Consider the following 16,900-nt stretch of genomic DNA (forward strand, 5'->3'; position numbering starts at 1 on the left):
CTAAGGCAGCAGTGACTGTAGCCTTCTATCTTCCAAAAAAAAAGTCCTGAAGGCTAGAGGGGGTCTTTCTGTGTGGAGTTTGCATGTTTTATACTCGTACTAATACCATAAGGATATTAAAGTGGCAATGAAATTAAACAAAATGAATCAGTTCATTCATTTTCTCCTTTCATACAGAACGACTAACAACAGCAGGTTGATGCAGCCCACGTAGGCGATGATTACAAGACTCACATGTCATTCTAAAGTCTTAAGTGAAACCAAAACTAAACTGCTAATACATGAACCCTGGTTCAGACTTCCAGGTTGTTCAAATGGCCCTGAGGTAAGTTAAGATAAACTCAGCAACACTAAGCAGCAGCTGGCTGTAGCTATATATTTAAAACACACATGGGAGTAGTATTTTAATTTAAGTATTTAAGTATTTTAACCTTCTGTTCCCCCATTTCAAATTTTTCCTTTTAAGGCACTTTTGATAGGGCTGGGTTTGAGTCATGAAAGTAATCTAACTACCAATGTAACCAATTACTTAGTAAAGTAATCTGTGATAACTGGCGGATTCTTCAAGTATCTTGCTCAACACCAGTGCGTGAAGTGTTTGCAAAGATTTACATCTTCAGCAACTCAGGCCGCTCGAGGCTGAGAGCCACAGAAGACTGTACATGAACACACACACACACACACACACACACACACACACACACACACACACACACACACACACACACACACACACACACACACACACACACACACACAGTCATGCTCAGCAAGTTGAGGAATGTTTGGTTTAAGACGAGAGCAGCAGCGTGAAAGAAAAAAGTATAAATTGAGTGTCTCTGTGCTTTCAGGAGCCCAAACAATCGCACAAGGACAGAGGAGAGGACAGAGGAAAAGAGACATCTCTCTCTCTCTCTCTTTCTGTCTGTTCCTCTCTCTATCAGTGTTTCTATGGAGACAAGGAGAGAGGGTGGGCCAGGTGGAGACGTTACCATGGGGACAGACAGGGTGTGCTTGTGTGTATGTGTGTGTGCGCGTATGCATGTGAATGAACAAGTGTCTGTGAGCGTGTGTGTGAGTGAGTGTGCACATTACCCTGCTCAACCAGGGTCTGCGCCGTGCGTGTTGCCTCCTGCAGCTTACGGTACTTCTCTGGCCGCTCTCGTTCTATCGCCTATGGCAAAGAGAGAGAGGGAGGCAGGGGGAGTGAGTGATGGGGCAGAGGGAGAAATGGGGGAGTTAAAGGACAAGAGACTGACGTGGAGAAGCAGACAGCGAAAAGAACGACGGGTCGAGAGCTAGAGAATTATCATTCATTAGAAAAAGTAAAACATAAACTAATGAATCCGGGTGGTAAGAGGATAACTTCCAATCAGTAACAGGTCATGTAGCCTCTGATCTTATTCTGCCAGATCTCAAGTACCAGTTTCAGAAATCTTCATTTAATAAAATTCTAAGAAAAAAAATGTATTCTATGCAACAAAAACATTTTCTTTCCAATCTGAGATCTTTAATCATCTTGTTATCTCCGTCATACTTATCGAAGAAACCACTCTTTTGTGTTCCTGCTTCTTCTTCAAGTTCAAATGAATGTTTATCCAGCTGCATTTCTTTCAGTTTGAGTGTGTTACATATACATTCAGTTTTAATTTCATGAATGAAAACTATGACGAGAACAGATTATTTCGATGTTCTATTCTTTCTTTTGGTTTGACCTCTGCAGCAAACCTGGTGTTTCTTGTTCTTCCAGTTTTCTGTGGTTATTTTGTATGTTTTCTGCTTTGGAGAACGTATTCAGCCAAAAGGTAAACACAGGCAGCTGCTGCATCAAAGTTTAAATAACTCCACTATGATAATGGACACTTCGCTGCATCTCATACTTCATCACCGTTGTCCTCTAAGCAGAATAACACTTCAGAATATCCTCACACATGTGATCGCTATAGAGAAAGTAAAATTCATTCCTGACCCAGCTGTGAGATGGAACCTTGTTATTTCAGCTTCGCAGGTCTCACCAGATTAAGCTCAGTGGGTGTCTCACGCACACGCGCACACGCACAATGCACACACACACACACACACACACACACACACACACACACACACACACACACACACACACACACACACACACACACACACACACACACACACACACACACACACACACACACACACACACACACACACACACGCACACACGCACACACACAGGGTGTATTATACCTGCACTTTATCATACAGCTCCTGAATGCTGCCCTCCTTTCGTGACACTGAGAATTCCGGGCTCTGGAGGATGGCCTCCCCACGGGTCATGTAGCTGTGGACCTCTGTGAAGTCCACATCAAACCTGACGACACACATGCACTCGGCAGAGTTAACAACAACGCTGTTGTGAGGTGTTTTCTATAAAATCTGTGTGTACAGGCACAATGAAATACCCATGATGCAGTTTCATCTTTTACACTTCATCATATTTTATAATCTGCAAAGTAAATAGTAGAGTAAAGTGTAGTGGATTAAAAAGTAGAAGAATTCCATCTGTAATACAGAAAAAGTAAAAGTATAACAAAACAAAACAAAACAAAAAAACTGTGTCTACTAAAGTTCTCCTTGCTACAGGATGAACAGAATTTCCTACTTCACTACTATCAAAGGTTCGGTTGTAAGCTGGCCTCTATTATCACCATCACAGATACTCATTCTCTCTATCTGCAGTGTTCGTCACCTACCTGCTGAGATAAGACAGCAGAAATGGGAGCATGTAACTGAACATTTAACATAAGTTAGAAGAGAAATGTCGGATGTTATTATGCTAATGATATTTCAGAGTAGACACCTTCTTTGTACCAATAAATACTCACCTTTTCCTGAGTTCAGAGTCGACCACGACCTGTCGCTTCTTCTGTGGTGGCGGCGACTCTCGTGTCTGACGGACAGCGGACACCTTCCCACTTGTTGTCACCTTGGTAACGGTGGTCGTGACAGAGTGGGTCAGCTCGGACTGCTGGGCCACACTGACAGTCGATGACAGCTGGACACCCACAGAAAGAAACACGAAAAGTGCATAAAAGTGCAAGTGTTACATCAGTTTACAAGGATCCAACTAAATCGTAAAGATCTGAAATCATGGCTGCATACACTGCTGCATCCCACACGTCAAGAATCAGTCTCCTCCACATGTGTATGTGATTATCTTATATGTGTGAGTTTCCAGTTCTGGACAATGTTCAGTGTTGCGTATGTGCGTGTTCAGGTTTGTTTCAGCAGGGAAGTCTACTGGCAGTTAAGCAGCTGCCACAACTACTTGGGTTCCTTCATGCAGACGCGTGCGTGCACAGCTGAAGTGGCGGGGACTGCCCTCTGAGGTCACTCTGCTAATTATCTGACTGATTATAATGGACAACTTTGAGGAGGAGAGAGAGAGAGAGAGAGACAGGGAGCGAGGGAAAGACGTGTGTGCATCCGGTGTGACCAGTAACTTCAGGATGGATTTGAACTTCAGTGTATGCATGAAGAGTATGAGCATACACAGGAATGAATGCTGTTCAGAGATAACAAATGTATGCATGGCTTAAAGGACAAAACAACCCTTTTCCTATAAACGAAAAGTTTATAGGAAGTGACTCCTTATGTATAGGGCCTATAATTTAGCACTACATCCCTGTCATTTGCAAACCTAACACAAATAATTGCAGAAACGCACTCAGCGCTCAGTGTGAAGCTCTCCAGAGGCTTAAAGGATAAAAGTAACATTACAGTGCAGTATTTTATCAGCAAACAACTAAAAAGACACAGCAGCACTTTGTCTTTATCTTATCACTTGTCAGTGCGTGTCAGCTTGAAGAGCGACAACGGAGAGACGCAGATAAAGAGGGAGGGGAATTTACTGATAGTGTAGTTACAGAAAGAGATGAGACAACTGTTGAGAGGGGGAGGGGGGGGGGGGGTTATAATTGAACAACTGACTATTTTGAGAAGTGATAGCGAGGAGTGATTATTGTGACAGTGCTGCTTAAAAGTGCTGGATGTTTGCACAGGACGGGGCCGGTTCGGAAAGACGAGCAAATACAAGATTCCATCCTTCCCTTCACATTATTCTCCACTGGTGTGTAAAGTGAAGCTCTAATGACCTCTGTCACCCAGCCAATCCATTCATTTCACGCTGTCCCTAAGGCCAGACACACACGCAGCTCTCTGGACTGGATGTTTCATCACGGGACGGTTTCATCACAGCGGCATTTTTACAACAGGACCACTGTTGACCTCGGACACTACAAATAACCAGGGTTGGATTCTGACAGGAACCCAGAGCGAGTCATCTGTACGACTATAAACTAAACCAGCCAGATTTGTGAATCAGCATGGGAAAGTCATTATGCAATGTTTTAATTTGGAGCCATGGAAATGTTCTTTCAGTCTTTCTAAAAGAAAAATACCACTACTCAAATCTAAATCCCTGTACTTTTGTGTGTTGTACCTGGGAGCTGCTCATCTCCAGACTCTGGATCAGTCGGTCCCAGCGCTGGGCGAAGCTGTCCAGTCTGGCTTCCAGTTTGTTGGCCACATCCTTGTTCTTTACACTGCACAGCAGGTCCTGACTCATAGAGCACAGCTTGTCCATGGTGGGACGCTTCACCTCCAGGTCTGCCTTCACCATCTGCAGGGAAATAAATAACGTTGAGGATGTAAGCCCTCCTGGTATGACTCTTACAATTTGTGAAAAAATGCGTAAAAGGTCAACTCAAATCAGTGTATTGTTTGTTTTGCACAGGAGTTGGTTCATGTAAAGTTCACGGTCTAAGAAAAGGATTTGGTTCTCACAGCAAGACGGCGGAGACATGCCACCATCTCTGCCTGGTCCTTAAGGTTGGAGGTCTTGATGGAGCTGACCAGCTCCTCCTTCTGAGTCAGCCAGGAGTCAAACAAACACTGTGGGGAGGGGGGGAGAGGAGAAGAGACCACGGAAATCCAAAGAGAGGAGGTTTGTAGGAGAGGACCGATGAATGGATTCAAGTCAGAGAGGGGGGGGGAGAAGGGAGACGAGGAGACAGGAAGAGAGGGAGAATAGAATGAGAAAACAATTCTTATCAAGTGGAAGTCGGTGCACTTGAGGCCACCGTCTCCTGTTGGTGCAGAAAGCTGTTGAGTGCAGCATCGTGCTCCTCAGGCCGCTGAGAAACAGCCCGACAGTATCTCCCCTCTGCTCAGGATTAGGCTGAATACTTCTGTTATCTGAACATGGACAGCTGATTTGCAACCAGAGCCTCGGGGTGAAGCCTGAACGAGCACTTATCCAGAGAAAGAGGGGGAATTCAATTTGGTGCATCTCCTGATGTTTTGAATAATTTATCAAAAAAAATAGATTTTTATGGCTGTCTAAGAGCCATTGCAGCCAATGATCTCTCATTATAAAGTGCAGTGGAGAGATTGTTTCATGATCTGTCTGTACTCAGTGACCATGAGGAATCACACTTCTGGGGCCACATTGGACACATAACAAAATCTGAATAAATACATACAGAACAAAAAAAATGAATCTATAATTAAAAAATGTCATCACAATTCAACACAATGTCATAAAATATCAAATAAATTACTTTTATTAAATGTATGTTTGGCTCTAAATGATACAAATAATTTGAATCAATTGAAATTGAATTTAAAACAAAGGGTGACTCTGGCCTAAAGGGAAGCAACGCAAATCTAGTTTTGGGAAATTTTAATTGAAGCCGATCAGTTGATCACATCAAAGCCAAAATTGTGATTTTAGTGTCGTCAGTTATTAATCACACAACACGAGCAAATCGGATATCGTGACACATCCAATTTCCTTTACCACGTCTGCTGTGGCTAAAAATATCATCTGCTAAAATGCCAATAAGGGACAGACAAAATAAAGACTTGTCTCCAATAAGGGCGGCATCAGAAAGAGCATCTAATTAAAAACATTAATCATAATCTCTATTTATGTAACAGTCAGTGTGATCTAAGTGACCTTGGAATACAGCTCGGAGTCTAAACTGCTTTGTGGAAATAAAACATTTAAATAGGAGATTTGCTTGGGGATAGGACAGCTGTGTGTGTGACCTCATTCACACTGGGCATGCATTCACAATCTGTAACAGGATATCTGAGTGGATTAGTGCATGTTCTTGTATTGTGATGTGGAGTATGATGACATTACAGAGCTGGTGGCCTGACTGTGGACTCTGCATCTCGTCCTGCTGTGTCCTGTCTCTCTCTTTGTGTATAAGTGACATATTTAATCTTGTGATGTACACTGGGTATACACTCATGGGGACTCGTGCACATAATTCAGCTGATCTGTCTGAGATACATGACATAATGTGACGTCTGTCCCAGCTTAGAATCTCTCTTAAAGCATGAAGAATGTGGGAGTAGACATGATGTGGATGATCTAATCCCATTATACATGCAGCAGATAAACCGCTGTGTGCCTGCCTCAGCTACACACACACACACACACACACACACACACACACACACACACACACACACACACACACACACACACACACACACACACACACACACACACACACACACACACATCTACAGACACACTCATACCTGTTCATTAGTGAAGTGCTGCCATTTCAGTAAAATCTCTTGAAGCAGAATCCAGCGTTCTTCTGTCCATTTACAAATGGCTGCCCAGCGATCACCAAGCACCTGCAAGAGCACACACACACAAACACACACACACACACACACACACACACATTTTAATGTCTACGTTATCACACAAAATGTGAATTATTTCCCCTGAGGAATTGAGAGATTTACATCACGTTGCCTCACAGGCTAATGGATTCACATTTTCACTGGCCAGTTTAATTCTTTTAGCTGCCAAAAGTGCAGCTGTAGTCCTGTTCTCCCCCCCCCCCCCCCCCCAGAGGGACGGAGCTGAGCATGGTAGTGGAACAGTGTGAAATTCAGAGATGACAAGGGGCGAAAAAACCTCTACACCCTATGTAAGTGAATAAAAGCCTTTGGCTGTAGAGATAAAAAGGGTCATGAAATAAAGGATGAATACCTGTGTTTTATATCACCTTGAATTTAGTATTATCTGAAAATCTTAAAGAGGAAAAATCTCACCTCATATCCTCAGATGGATGTTTTTACAAACACTCAGGAAATAGACTTATGCAGTGATTTCTTTACAGCACATTCCAATCAACATTGGATTCCTCCACTCACACACCAACAAGTGAAGGAGCTGCTGTGCAGGATGCGGATCTGCCCTTCAGAGGCACCTTGGGTTCAGTGTCTTGCTCAAGGACACTTTGACATGTTGCGGGGGAGATGCTGGGACTCGACCGATCAACCTTGAGATAAGTGGACGACCCACTTTACCAAAAATATTTCAATGCTCTACATTCACTAGCATTTTAATTAAAAACAGTTGGTATTCAGTGGTGATACAATTTCACAACGAGATTTATTGACCATATTTGCTTCCATGCAACAACTCCTAGTGATTTGAACTGTTTCAACTGCTCCTCCCTGGCTACATCCTGCAGGAGCTCTGACAGATGCAGAGGCCATACGAGCTGCAGAAGTTTATTTTCCCTGACTCCGTTGTATTGGCAGCTAGCTGTTAGCAGAGGAGAATGGCAGAGACACTCCATTTAACCGGCAAAGACAAGACGCACAGTTTGCCCACTGAACAATGTCATCACGGTGACAGAGAGACGGAGAGGAGAGAGAGGGTGGCTGAGGGAGGAGAGGAAATGAAAAGACAATGAGATGCAGGAAAGTGAGCGAGTACAGACAGATGTGGAGAGAGAGGCTCAGCGGGTTAATCTTAAGATGAATAGCCTGTAATTAATCATGTGACAGTTCAGCTGCATGGGGAAACCAGGGAAGGCTTCTTCTCTTTCTGCTTTCTTACATCCTGGCACACAGCGTTTCCTCTCATCTGCTTATCCCTCTAATCTTGTGTTTAGTAATAAACTGCACTGCAGGAAACAAGGCTGCTTAAACCCCCAGTCGTTGAAAAGAAAGTCCAATGAGGAATTGCATTAGGGTTGTAATGATATTAGATGTGATTACACTTTGCACACAGCACAACCGATGTGCGTTCGGCATTGTAATTGCTTAATATGACATGGTAAATAATTCAAGATACTTGCAGCGCTTTTGTGTCATTAATATACGTATATGTGCAAATTAGTTTTTTGTAAAGGGCGTCTGACTGAAGTTTTAAGAGTTTATGTCTATCAACAGCTCCTCTAACGTTTTCTCCCCCCGAGGGAAAGTGTCATTCTCGTCCATCTATCCAAGATTCTTCATTTCCTGTTGGTGTAAATTGTCAGCTTTGCCCAAATGAAGACAATCACTTGAGCTACCTAGAGACTAAACCCCCATGAGCTCCCCCTTTTCACCACACATCAACTCGGCCCAGTGTGCACGCTTCACAACAACCTCCACCTGTAATTAGCTGTGGTGCAGTTCAGGTTCACACCAGATTCCTAACAAACAAACCAAGAGGAGTGAGCACTAAGTTAAACAGACAGACCGATAACTCATTAACTGGAGAGTTCTGGTGATGTCATCAGTGTATTGCTGAACCTCTGAACCTGATGTGTTTATCTTCTCAAGAAGACAGAACTGATACTCAGCATTATTAATATTATAAGACTGTAAATCAACCACTAGATGTTATGAATAATAATTACCACCTCCTACACAAGACACCAATCAGAGGCAAAATCACCCATAGATCTATTTTTCATGAGGAGATGAGAATGAAAAACTTTACTGCAACTTTCATGACCTCTCATAGCTCGATCTACTTCTACCAAATGTGATGTGACAACTTTTTTTATTCATTAGAACATAAAGGAACAGTTTTTCCTCTCCACAGAAAGGTCAAAAGGTCAGGCTGCTTTCTTATGGAGCTCGTCAGTTAGTGGTACAGATGCTTGTTTATCCAGCGTCCTTCGATCAACAGCACGTCTTCAGACTGAGATACCTTCCAACAACTGAACACTGTGTGTGTCTGTGTGTGTCTGTGTGTGTGTGGACTGATGTGTGCGCTCTCACCTGAAGTTTGCTCTCCAAGGCCGCGGTGGCACTGTCTCCACTGCTCTCGTCCACCACCACCACCATGTGGGTGAGCGAGTTCACCCTCACCTGCTCCAGCTCCAGGTCCTCCTGCAGAAGCTGCAACACACACACACGTATGGAGAACATACACTTAAATGTAGCACCACAAAAATACACCCCATCTACTTTCAATGATGGTGAAAGTATAAACCAGGTGGCAACAGACCAGTTAGAGTCCACAGTGTTTGTTCCAATCACAAACCAATGATTTCTAAGTTAGTGTCATCATGATGTGCACGGCGTGTCCCCAGATACCCTTGATCTCATTTCAAATAAATTGAAGTAAATCTCTACAGCTGTTTGATTGGTGCTAATTCAACCGATCTGAGCTCGTTCCCCCCCCCCCCCCCCCCCCCCCCCCCCTTTTAAGTGACAGAAAAGCCAAAACAGCACCATAACTGAATTTATAGTCAACACATCCCAGTCATCCATCCTCCCAAATTGAACCCAGTGTGCTGCTTAAGTGTTTACCAGTGAATTTAATTACGACAGCTTCTGTGTAGTGAAGTTGGCTAATTGTTGTTTTGCCTCAGCCAGAGCCAGTGCAGACTTGTTGTTTGGAATCCATTCTGACAGAGCCTCCTACTGAAACGGGGCTTGGGTTTCACTAAAATCTTTAAACAGACAGCTAATTCCGTGCTATCAGGATTTACAGATGATGTTAATGTGGGTGCAGACCAGAGCCGGACGCTGCTCAACACACTGCTGCAGTTGGTTCTTTTTGTTGGGATGGAAAGTTTGTTCTTGACTTTGGAAACAGCAGTTGGGGAAATAATCTATACACCAGATTCATTAACTAGCTGCTCTGGAGTTTTCATATATCATTATCTTCTACAGCAAAGGGAGATTGTCACCGAACAGCCAATGCTCAGATTTTCATTTCAATTTGTATTCTATTGATTTTGTAAGGATATCTAATCCTTAAATGTTGAAAGAGAAAGTAGACTATTTTTAATTGATATAATAATCAAAATAAATGTATGGCATGATTTAGAGCATGAAGTTACAGGTTGCTCCTGAAACTTTACAAGAATAAAATGTGGTTGAGATGGTGATATATATCTGAGTCGTCAAACTGAAATGAAAAAGTCCTGAGAGACACAACAGCCATTTCCTGTGGACAAACTTGAGGCAAATTCTAAACAAGGGAAGTTGTGGAACTGCAGCTTAATTTTCTGTTGAAAGGTGAAACCTGACTGGGTTTGAAGTGCAAGTTGAACGCCCTTATCTCACCTCCGGCAGAAAGCAGCGCCAGGCAGGACGCAGGTATCTTTCTCCTTCAGCACCCACGTTGTTTAAAAAGCAAATACCCTTGTGCCTATGGACTTGATACAAGTAAGAACACATTCCGTTCTACAGTAGCTGAATGTGCATCAGTCCAAACTACATTTTCTCTGTACTTTATTTTTATATTTCTTTCAAACAATGATGGATAGATGAATTACTGAACCTGGTTGCTCCGTACAGACCCAGATACTCAGGGGTCCATAATATTTAGTGTAGTAAACTTTATTTCTATCATATCCGTAGAGAGATGTTGTTGTGGGTGTTTTGTGGTAAGACACTTTGAACTGCACATTAGGTCAAGAAATAAACAGAAGCAGTAGATTCTCACTTCTCCCCTTTCACCTGTCACCTGTTTGTTCTGAGGAGCTAAAGGCCCACCTGTGTGAACGTTAGGGTTACAGCTGCCCACCTTGTGCTCTTCCACTTGGTGCTTGACGTCTTCCAGGTCCGGGCCGAGAGGCTGAGCCCCCATCCTCTTGATCCGTCCCTCCGTCACGTCCAACCAATCCGTGAGCTGCTGCAGCTGCTGGTGCTGTAGGTCCATCAGGACCTCATGGAGTCTGGGAGGGAGAGGGATGTCATTGAGTTGTCAATCACATTAACATTTGACATTAACAGAGCCTTGCTCAAGGACAGTTCAGAAGGGCAGTTGAGGGTTTGGTTAAACACCCTCGTGCCACAAACAGTGATGGTTTAATGCTGCTTTCACTGGTGGAAATGGTCAAAGCATCTCTTCTCTTCTCCTGTTCACCACTCCATTACAACAGACCCTTGTTGTCTTGTGGTATTTGGTAGTCAAGGCCATGTCTCCATAGCCTTGTGCTTGAATCAACAAGATTATCATAGAAGATAGCTGAACAGTTAATTAAATTTGGCTCTGTGTCAGTTATCATTTGATCCACTGTAATTAGAAGGGCCACTGTTCTTTGTCTCCATGAATGTTTGCTACTGTGCCGGGATCTTCATTTACTGTGTAAAAAGAGATTGAAGTTTATTCATAGGCCTCAAATAAGTCAAATTGTAAGTGGACACAATTTCAAAAAGTGTGAAGCCCAATCACAGCTAAGCTCTGATAATCCATCATTATCTATTTCATACTTAAAAGCCCGGCATGTTGTGCAAAACCTAATATTCAGTAGCTCCCTGACGTAAAGTTTAGATGGGACGGCGTAAGTTTTCATGTTTCAGTTGACATTTGGGACTTGGCAGTTCATTGTTGTATTAATGACTTTATCAAGTGTGCATGTACCTGGTCTGTCTCTCCATGCTCGACACTCTCAGGTGCTCCCACCGCGAGTTCAGGAGGTTCATCTGCTCCCTGACCTCCGAGTCCTCATCGTCGCTCAGATTACCCTCCGACAGCAGGGCGGCGCCCGCCCGGAGGACCCGCCCCACGCTGCCCTGGTGGCTGGTCAGCTCCACCATGTACCCCTGGTGGGAGACAGACACACACATTTCACACATCACTACTCCCACTCAATGAAGTATAGTCCCGCCCCTCACTTTGGTGCTAAGTCTATTTCCTCTGACCACTTAACTCTTCTAATGTTCTTCTCGGGTCTTGGATGTTAAAACAGTCAGGGTTAATTTCATTTTGAGAGAATAAAAGTCATTACTAAGCCAGTCTTTGTGTAAAGCCACATCCATCAGAGTTAATTTAACACTTACAGTTCTCTTTAGCAGTTCATTAGCTCTGCAAGTGGACAAACAACTTCAGACTCCACACATCAGCAGCGTGGACCTTTCTGACACGTCTGCTCGCCTTACACCGATGAACAGCAATTTGTTTTTTTCTGATTTTCCAGCCTGGTCCCTGCTCTGCCTTGTATCTCATTTGTGTGGAACTGCTCTGCCGAAACTTAACAACAACAAATAAATGAGTTTTGCCTCAATGAGATTTTAAAGAGGTTCTCCAGTAATTAAGTAGTGCGCTTTCATAAAGTTGTTGGACCTGTGAGAGAAATGGTATTAATTTCTACAAAACCTCTTGATTCTACATATTCATCTTTCACAGGATCGTCCTTGTGTAGTAAAGACAAAGTCCATGCAATCAGTTTGTGATATATCTTTTTTATCCTGTTAAAATCAGTGTGTAGTTATTAGTGTAGATACTTTTCAATTTGAAAAGCTCTTTCAGATCCACAGGAGAATTTTGCCACAGGCCAACTCGTACATCGTGTGCAGAGTAAACTGAAGTTTGTGTATTAAAGTGGAGTGGCCCCTTCACTATGTAAAGCGAGTATGTAAATGAACAACCACTTGGCAAACATTTACCTCAAATGAAACTGTTTAAGTACGAGTCATAAAAAATGACTTTGAATAAAACTGGACAAATCAAAGAAAGACTGAAAGAAAGAAAACATTTCATGTCAAAAAAGCAAAACGAGGTCATTACCAAGTATTTATTTAGCTGAAGATTATTAGAACATAGTCACCGTAAAAAGATAGTTTTACTATTTTGTGTGGATAAAACTAAGTTGGATAAAAATGTAAGAAAGAAAAACATCACCATCTTCAGCATGACATTGCTCATTGATATATGTTCAACTCACAAGAGATAAGTCGTTGACAAGTCCTGAATGTTTGTGTAACTATTTGCATTGAACATCTTCACTGCTCCAGCTCTTACCTCATGTGTGTGAAACTGCTCCTTCACTTCCTCCACATGGCTGGAGATGGAAGGCTGGCCCTGAAGTCCATCTTCAGCCGACAGCAGCCATGTCAGTACCTTAAAGTACAGGGTTGAATTAATATAACACGATGGAATAAGATATACATTAGGTTTGGGATATAAACATTTCTTATTGCTGACAGTAAGAAAAATGCAGATACCACCAAACTGATCATTTAACAGAAGTTAACGAGGGCATCTACCTTATTTAATCTTCAGATTTATAAATCTAATCTGACTTTACCTCCTCCAGTGCAGCTTGGTAGCTCTCCAGGCTGGTGGAGCCTGGAGGAAGTGGACTGAGGCCCCGCTGCAGCTCCTCCTGGCTGGGTGTCAGGAACTAGTGAAAGGAAGGGATGTATGGGATGTAAAGGGGCAGAGATGGAACGGGATAATGGAGGGTAGCGTGAGGAGAAACAGAGGAATGGATGGTGTCAGGGTTAGAAAAGGTGTTGAGAAGTTAAGGGAAGGAAATGAGGAGATGAAACGAGGGGGGAAGAGGGCAGGGCGGCAGAGGGATGAGCAGAAAACCGGCATCATGAAAGATAGGTGGAAGATGGAGAAGATAGAGGGAGATGAGGAGAGGCCTGTTAGTGTTCGCCATTACCGGTACTGACAAGCAGTTCTGGCCTTTGTCCAACCTTAACAACTTGTCCTCATTCTCTTTGGGTCTCTCCCTTGCTCTCGCTCTCTTTCTCTCCATATCTCTCTTTGTGTGCCTGCTACTAATCTGGACACTAATAACTTCTCTCTTTTTATCTCGCCTCTGTGCTCCCCTTCCCATTCTATTCTTCACTCTGGTAATAAGGTCCTGAAAAGATACACAAGGCCCATCCGCAGAGCAACTGTCCAGCCGCAGTCAGCGCCCCTCTCTCTCTCTCTCGTAGTAGTAAAAGTATGTCCAGTTTTGTCTGATGCTACAGCTTGAAATGCTTTTAGATATAAAACAAATACCACATACTAACAGTTTCAAATACTGGATGATCTGTATTCTCCATAGAAGTAAATAGATTTCCATATCCAGAAAGGGACTAAAACTAAAAACTAAAAAGTGGGATGACACAGAGGTTTTTATGCTAAACTCTGCTCCACATCCTGAATTTCAAAGAACAGTGGGAGTGCTTCAACAAAGCTTATCTGACAAATGATCTTTTCTTATTTTGATGCCTTTTAGGTGCCAGCCAAGTTAAGTCGAGCACCCTGCTGGTACATTAAACATGTGACACAGTATTTGAATATATTCCAGTCAGAGAGTCAGAGCAAATTAAAGGGGCCACATTTAGTCGCACGGTGCCAACTTTGAAAACGGAACATTTTGAAATGTCATGTCTTGGAATAGGGAGGAAGTATTAAAAATAAGTACAAGAGGGGTTTTGTGTTTCAGGGCGCAGTGTTCTCTGTGGGGGAGAGGAGCTCCCTTTACCACAGACTCCAGCATTTTCACTTGTCAGAACTTTTACAAACACAAAAGAACTCAAGAAAACTGAAAAAAACCTATATGTGAAATCAGAAACAACTGAGAAGTGTAGAGCTCCTCCTGATTGTACTAGTTTAACATTATACCTTATTTAAATATGCTTGTGATGATGGACTAGTAGACGTTTGCAGGTTTGGTGTAATTCTTCTAGTGAGTGAACCCTTTTTTCCATTTGGTTGCTCATAATTACAATCTAATAGATATGATGTCAACACGTGATCAGTTACGTGTCCACTGCTCGTAAAGGTCTTGGGTCCCTGAGAGTCTTCCAGAGAGAAGTGGCTGCACCCTCCCTGTTTTTACCCTTTTGCCTCAGTATGGATGAACCAAAGAGAGGCAAGGTGTTGATTAATGAGCTGTAGAGGTGCTGGAAGGTGTATTTTTAAACTAGAGAGTGAGTCACATCAGCTAGTTCCCCTCCTTCTATTCTTTATTCTAAGATAAACAAATTGACACCAGTTGTTGATTCATACTGAACGACATGAGAAAGTATCAATCTTCTTATCTGTCTCTCAACAAGACAGAATATGAGCAGGATAAGAATGTTACTGATTGATTATGTTGCTTAAAGGCAAAACAATCAGCCACCGCTTTAAGTGTAATTAGTATCACGTCTGGCTCATGAATTGTTAAAACAAATAACAATAGAAAAGTACATTTCAAACCATGAATTATATTAAGACACGAAGTGGCTGGAGGGCACAAATATCAAAAAATGTCCAGCTAAGCAAATCCCACAGTTTCATATCGAATCAAATATCACTTTTCTGACACCAATTCCACTTTTCAACTTGTTTTCAATAATGAAACATATTAAAATCAGGAAATTTGCCAAATGAACCCATCCTGTTGGAAGTTTACCTTTTGAAGTAAGTTTGCAGGATCACTCATAGACTTATGATGGACATTTTTTGTCAGTGACAGACAAGAGCAGCCAAAACAACATGTGTGCAGCCAGAACATGCAAAGACAGGTGGACGTTTGCCATGGAGTGTTAGCAAGACACGGACCTGATCAGTAAAACGCCTCCTCTTTTGCTCGGGCGACTTGACATAGGCAGCCTGGGTGTAGGCATAGCTTTTATAGCGAGGCTGAGGGGAGGGACTCCGCACTCGCCCATGAGCCACACTCACTGTGATCTGAGAGAGAGGGACAGAGAGATAGAGACGGACAGAGGGTGAAGCAGGAGGGGTGGGACACGGGCCAGAAAAAGAGACGGAGAAAGAAAAAGAGAAGCAAAAGAATGCAAAACACAGCGCGAAAAAAAACAAACAGCCAAATTATACAGAGGCAGAAAAATGCAGGAGGCCAGAAAAAGAGAGCGGAGTGCACAAAAAGCAAGTGATAGTGAATGAGAGGCGAGAGAGAGAGAAGCAGAAAAGAGGAGGAAAAAGAAACATAAATAATCACACATGAGCTCTGTTTCCATCCAAATGTCAAGCTCATTTTAGGTGAACTTTGAAAACAGCAGGGGAAAAAAAAGAATTGAATACAGATTAGGTGCATTTCAGTCACCTGAGGGTCAGAATAGACATTTCATGAGAAAAATAGAATGTCAAAATTGAATATTGTGCAAGTAGTTAGAAAATGCACTGGGCCCGTTACATAGTGTGAGAGTGACTTTACAAAAGCCCTATGGTCCAAGGAATCTTTATATCTGGACTGAATCATTTACTAAAATAATCTATTTATCAAATACTATATTTCCTGGTTAATGCACTGGAGTAGAAGGGTAAGTTTAGTTAAGTTAGTACTAATGAATTAAGTATTAAGCACCTGAGTAATTGTACTTGGTTACATGAGTGGAAAACTGAAAATGAAATGATGGCTTTTGAACTTTGGATGGAAACCCAGCTGTAGATAATGCCGACATGAGAGGGGGACGTAGACAGGGAGAGCAGATGTGTGTGTGTGTGGACACAATGAGAAACAGACAGTCACAGCACAGAGTCAAAGCGGATGCTGTTGTGGATCCAGCTCGTACACGTCCACCACACCCACCCAGTCACCATCAGCCTCCCTGACACACTGCACTTCTCTCTTACTATGGAACAATGACATCCGCATCCTGGTTCCCACCACGTTCATCCCAAACCAGCAGCAGATCTGTGGAACTGCCGTCCTCAGCACTTTATCAGCATCTGACATTTAATGGCCAGCAAACAACTTAGTGGTTTCTTTTTTTAGTTGACCTGGTTTCATTAGATCTCAGAATATTAATTATAACAACAATGCAGAACTTTTTCAGACTTTTTTAAGGACTTGCTTTTTAAATCGTTTGTTAACGGAGAGAAGTTTTGGTTCAGAGATGTTTTTGCAATATTATGACT

General features: G+C 42.6%; 1 protein-coding gene across 13 annotated transcripts in view; it reads right to left on the reverse strand.

The window, feature by feature from the left end:
- The window catches only part of dmd (dystrophin), a 177,103-nt gene that overhangs the window by 81,159 nt on the left and 79,044 nt on the right, over positions 1-16,900 (reverse strand). For 12 of the 13 annotated variants that reach the window (XM_034605352.1, XM_034605394.1, XM_034605452.1 and 9 more), the window contains exons 10-21: positions 15,581-15,709; positions 13,338-13,433; positions 13,052-13,150; positions 11,672-11,853; positions 10,832-10,982; positions 9,073-9,192; positions 6,595-6,696; positions 4,825-4,932; positions 4,481-4,660; positions 2,865-3,034; positions 2,227-2,350; positions 1,096-1,174 (exon numbers count right to left, since the gene is read on the reverse strand). In XM_034605352.1, coding sequence (XP_034461243.1) covers positions 1,096-1,174; positions 2,227-2,350; positions 2,865-3,034; positions 4,481-4,660; positions 4,825-4,932; positions 6,595-6,696; positions 9,073-9,192; positions 10,832-10,982; positions 11,672-11,853; positions 13,052-13,150; positions 13,338-13,433; positions 15,581-15,709 — 1,540 coding nt within the window. The remainder of the gene's footprint in view (positions 1-1,095; positions 1,175-2,226; positions 2,351-2,864; positions 3,035-4,480; positions 4,661-4,824; positions 4,933-6,594; positions 6,697-9,072; positions 9,193-10,831; positions 10,983-11,671; positions 11,854-13,051; positions 13,151-13,337; positions 13,434-15,580; positions 15,710-16,900) is intronic. The other variant, XM_034605431.1, reaches the window with a different exon arrangement.

Source organism: Hippoglossus hippoglossus, chromosome 2, assembly GCF_009819705.1.
Source record: "Hippoglossus hippoglossus isolate fHipHip1 chromosome 2, fHipHip1.pri, whole genome shotgun sequence".
In the NCBI taxonomy this organism is placed as follows: Eukaryota; Metazoa; Chordata; class Actinopteri; order Pleuronectiformes; family Pleuronectidae; genus Hippoglossus; species Hippoglossus hippoglossus.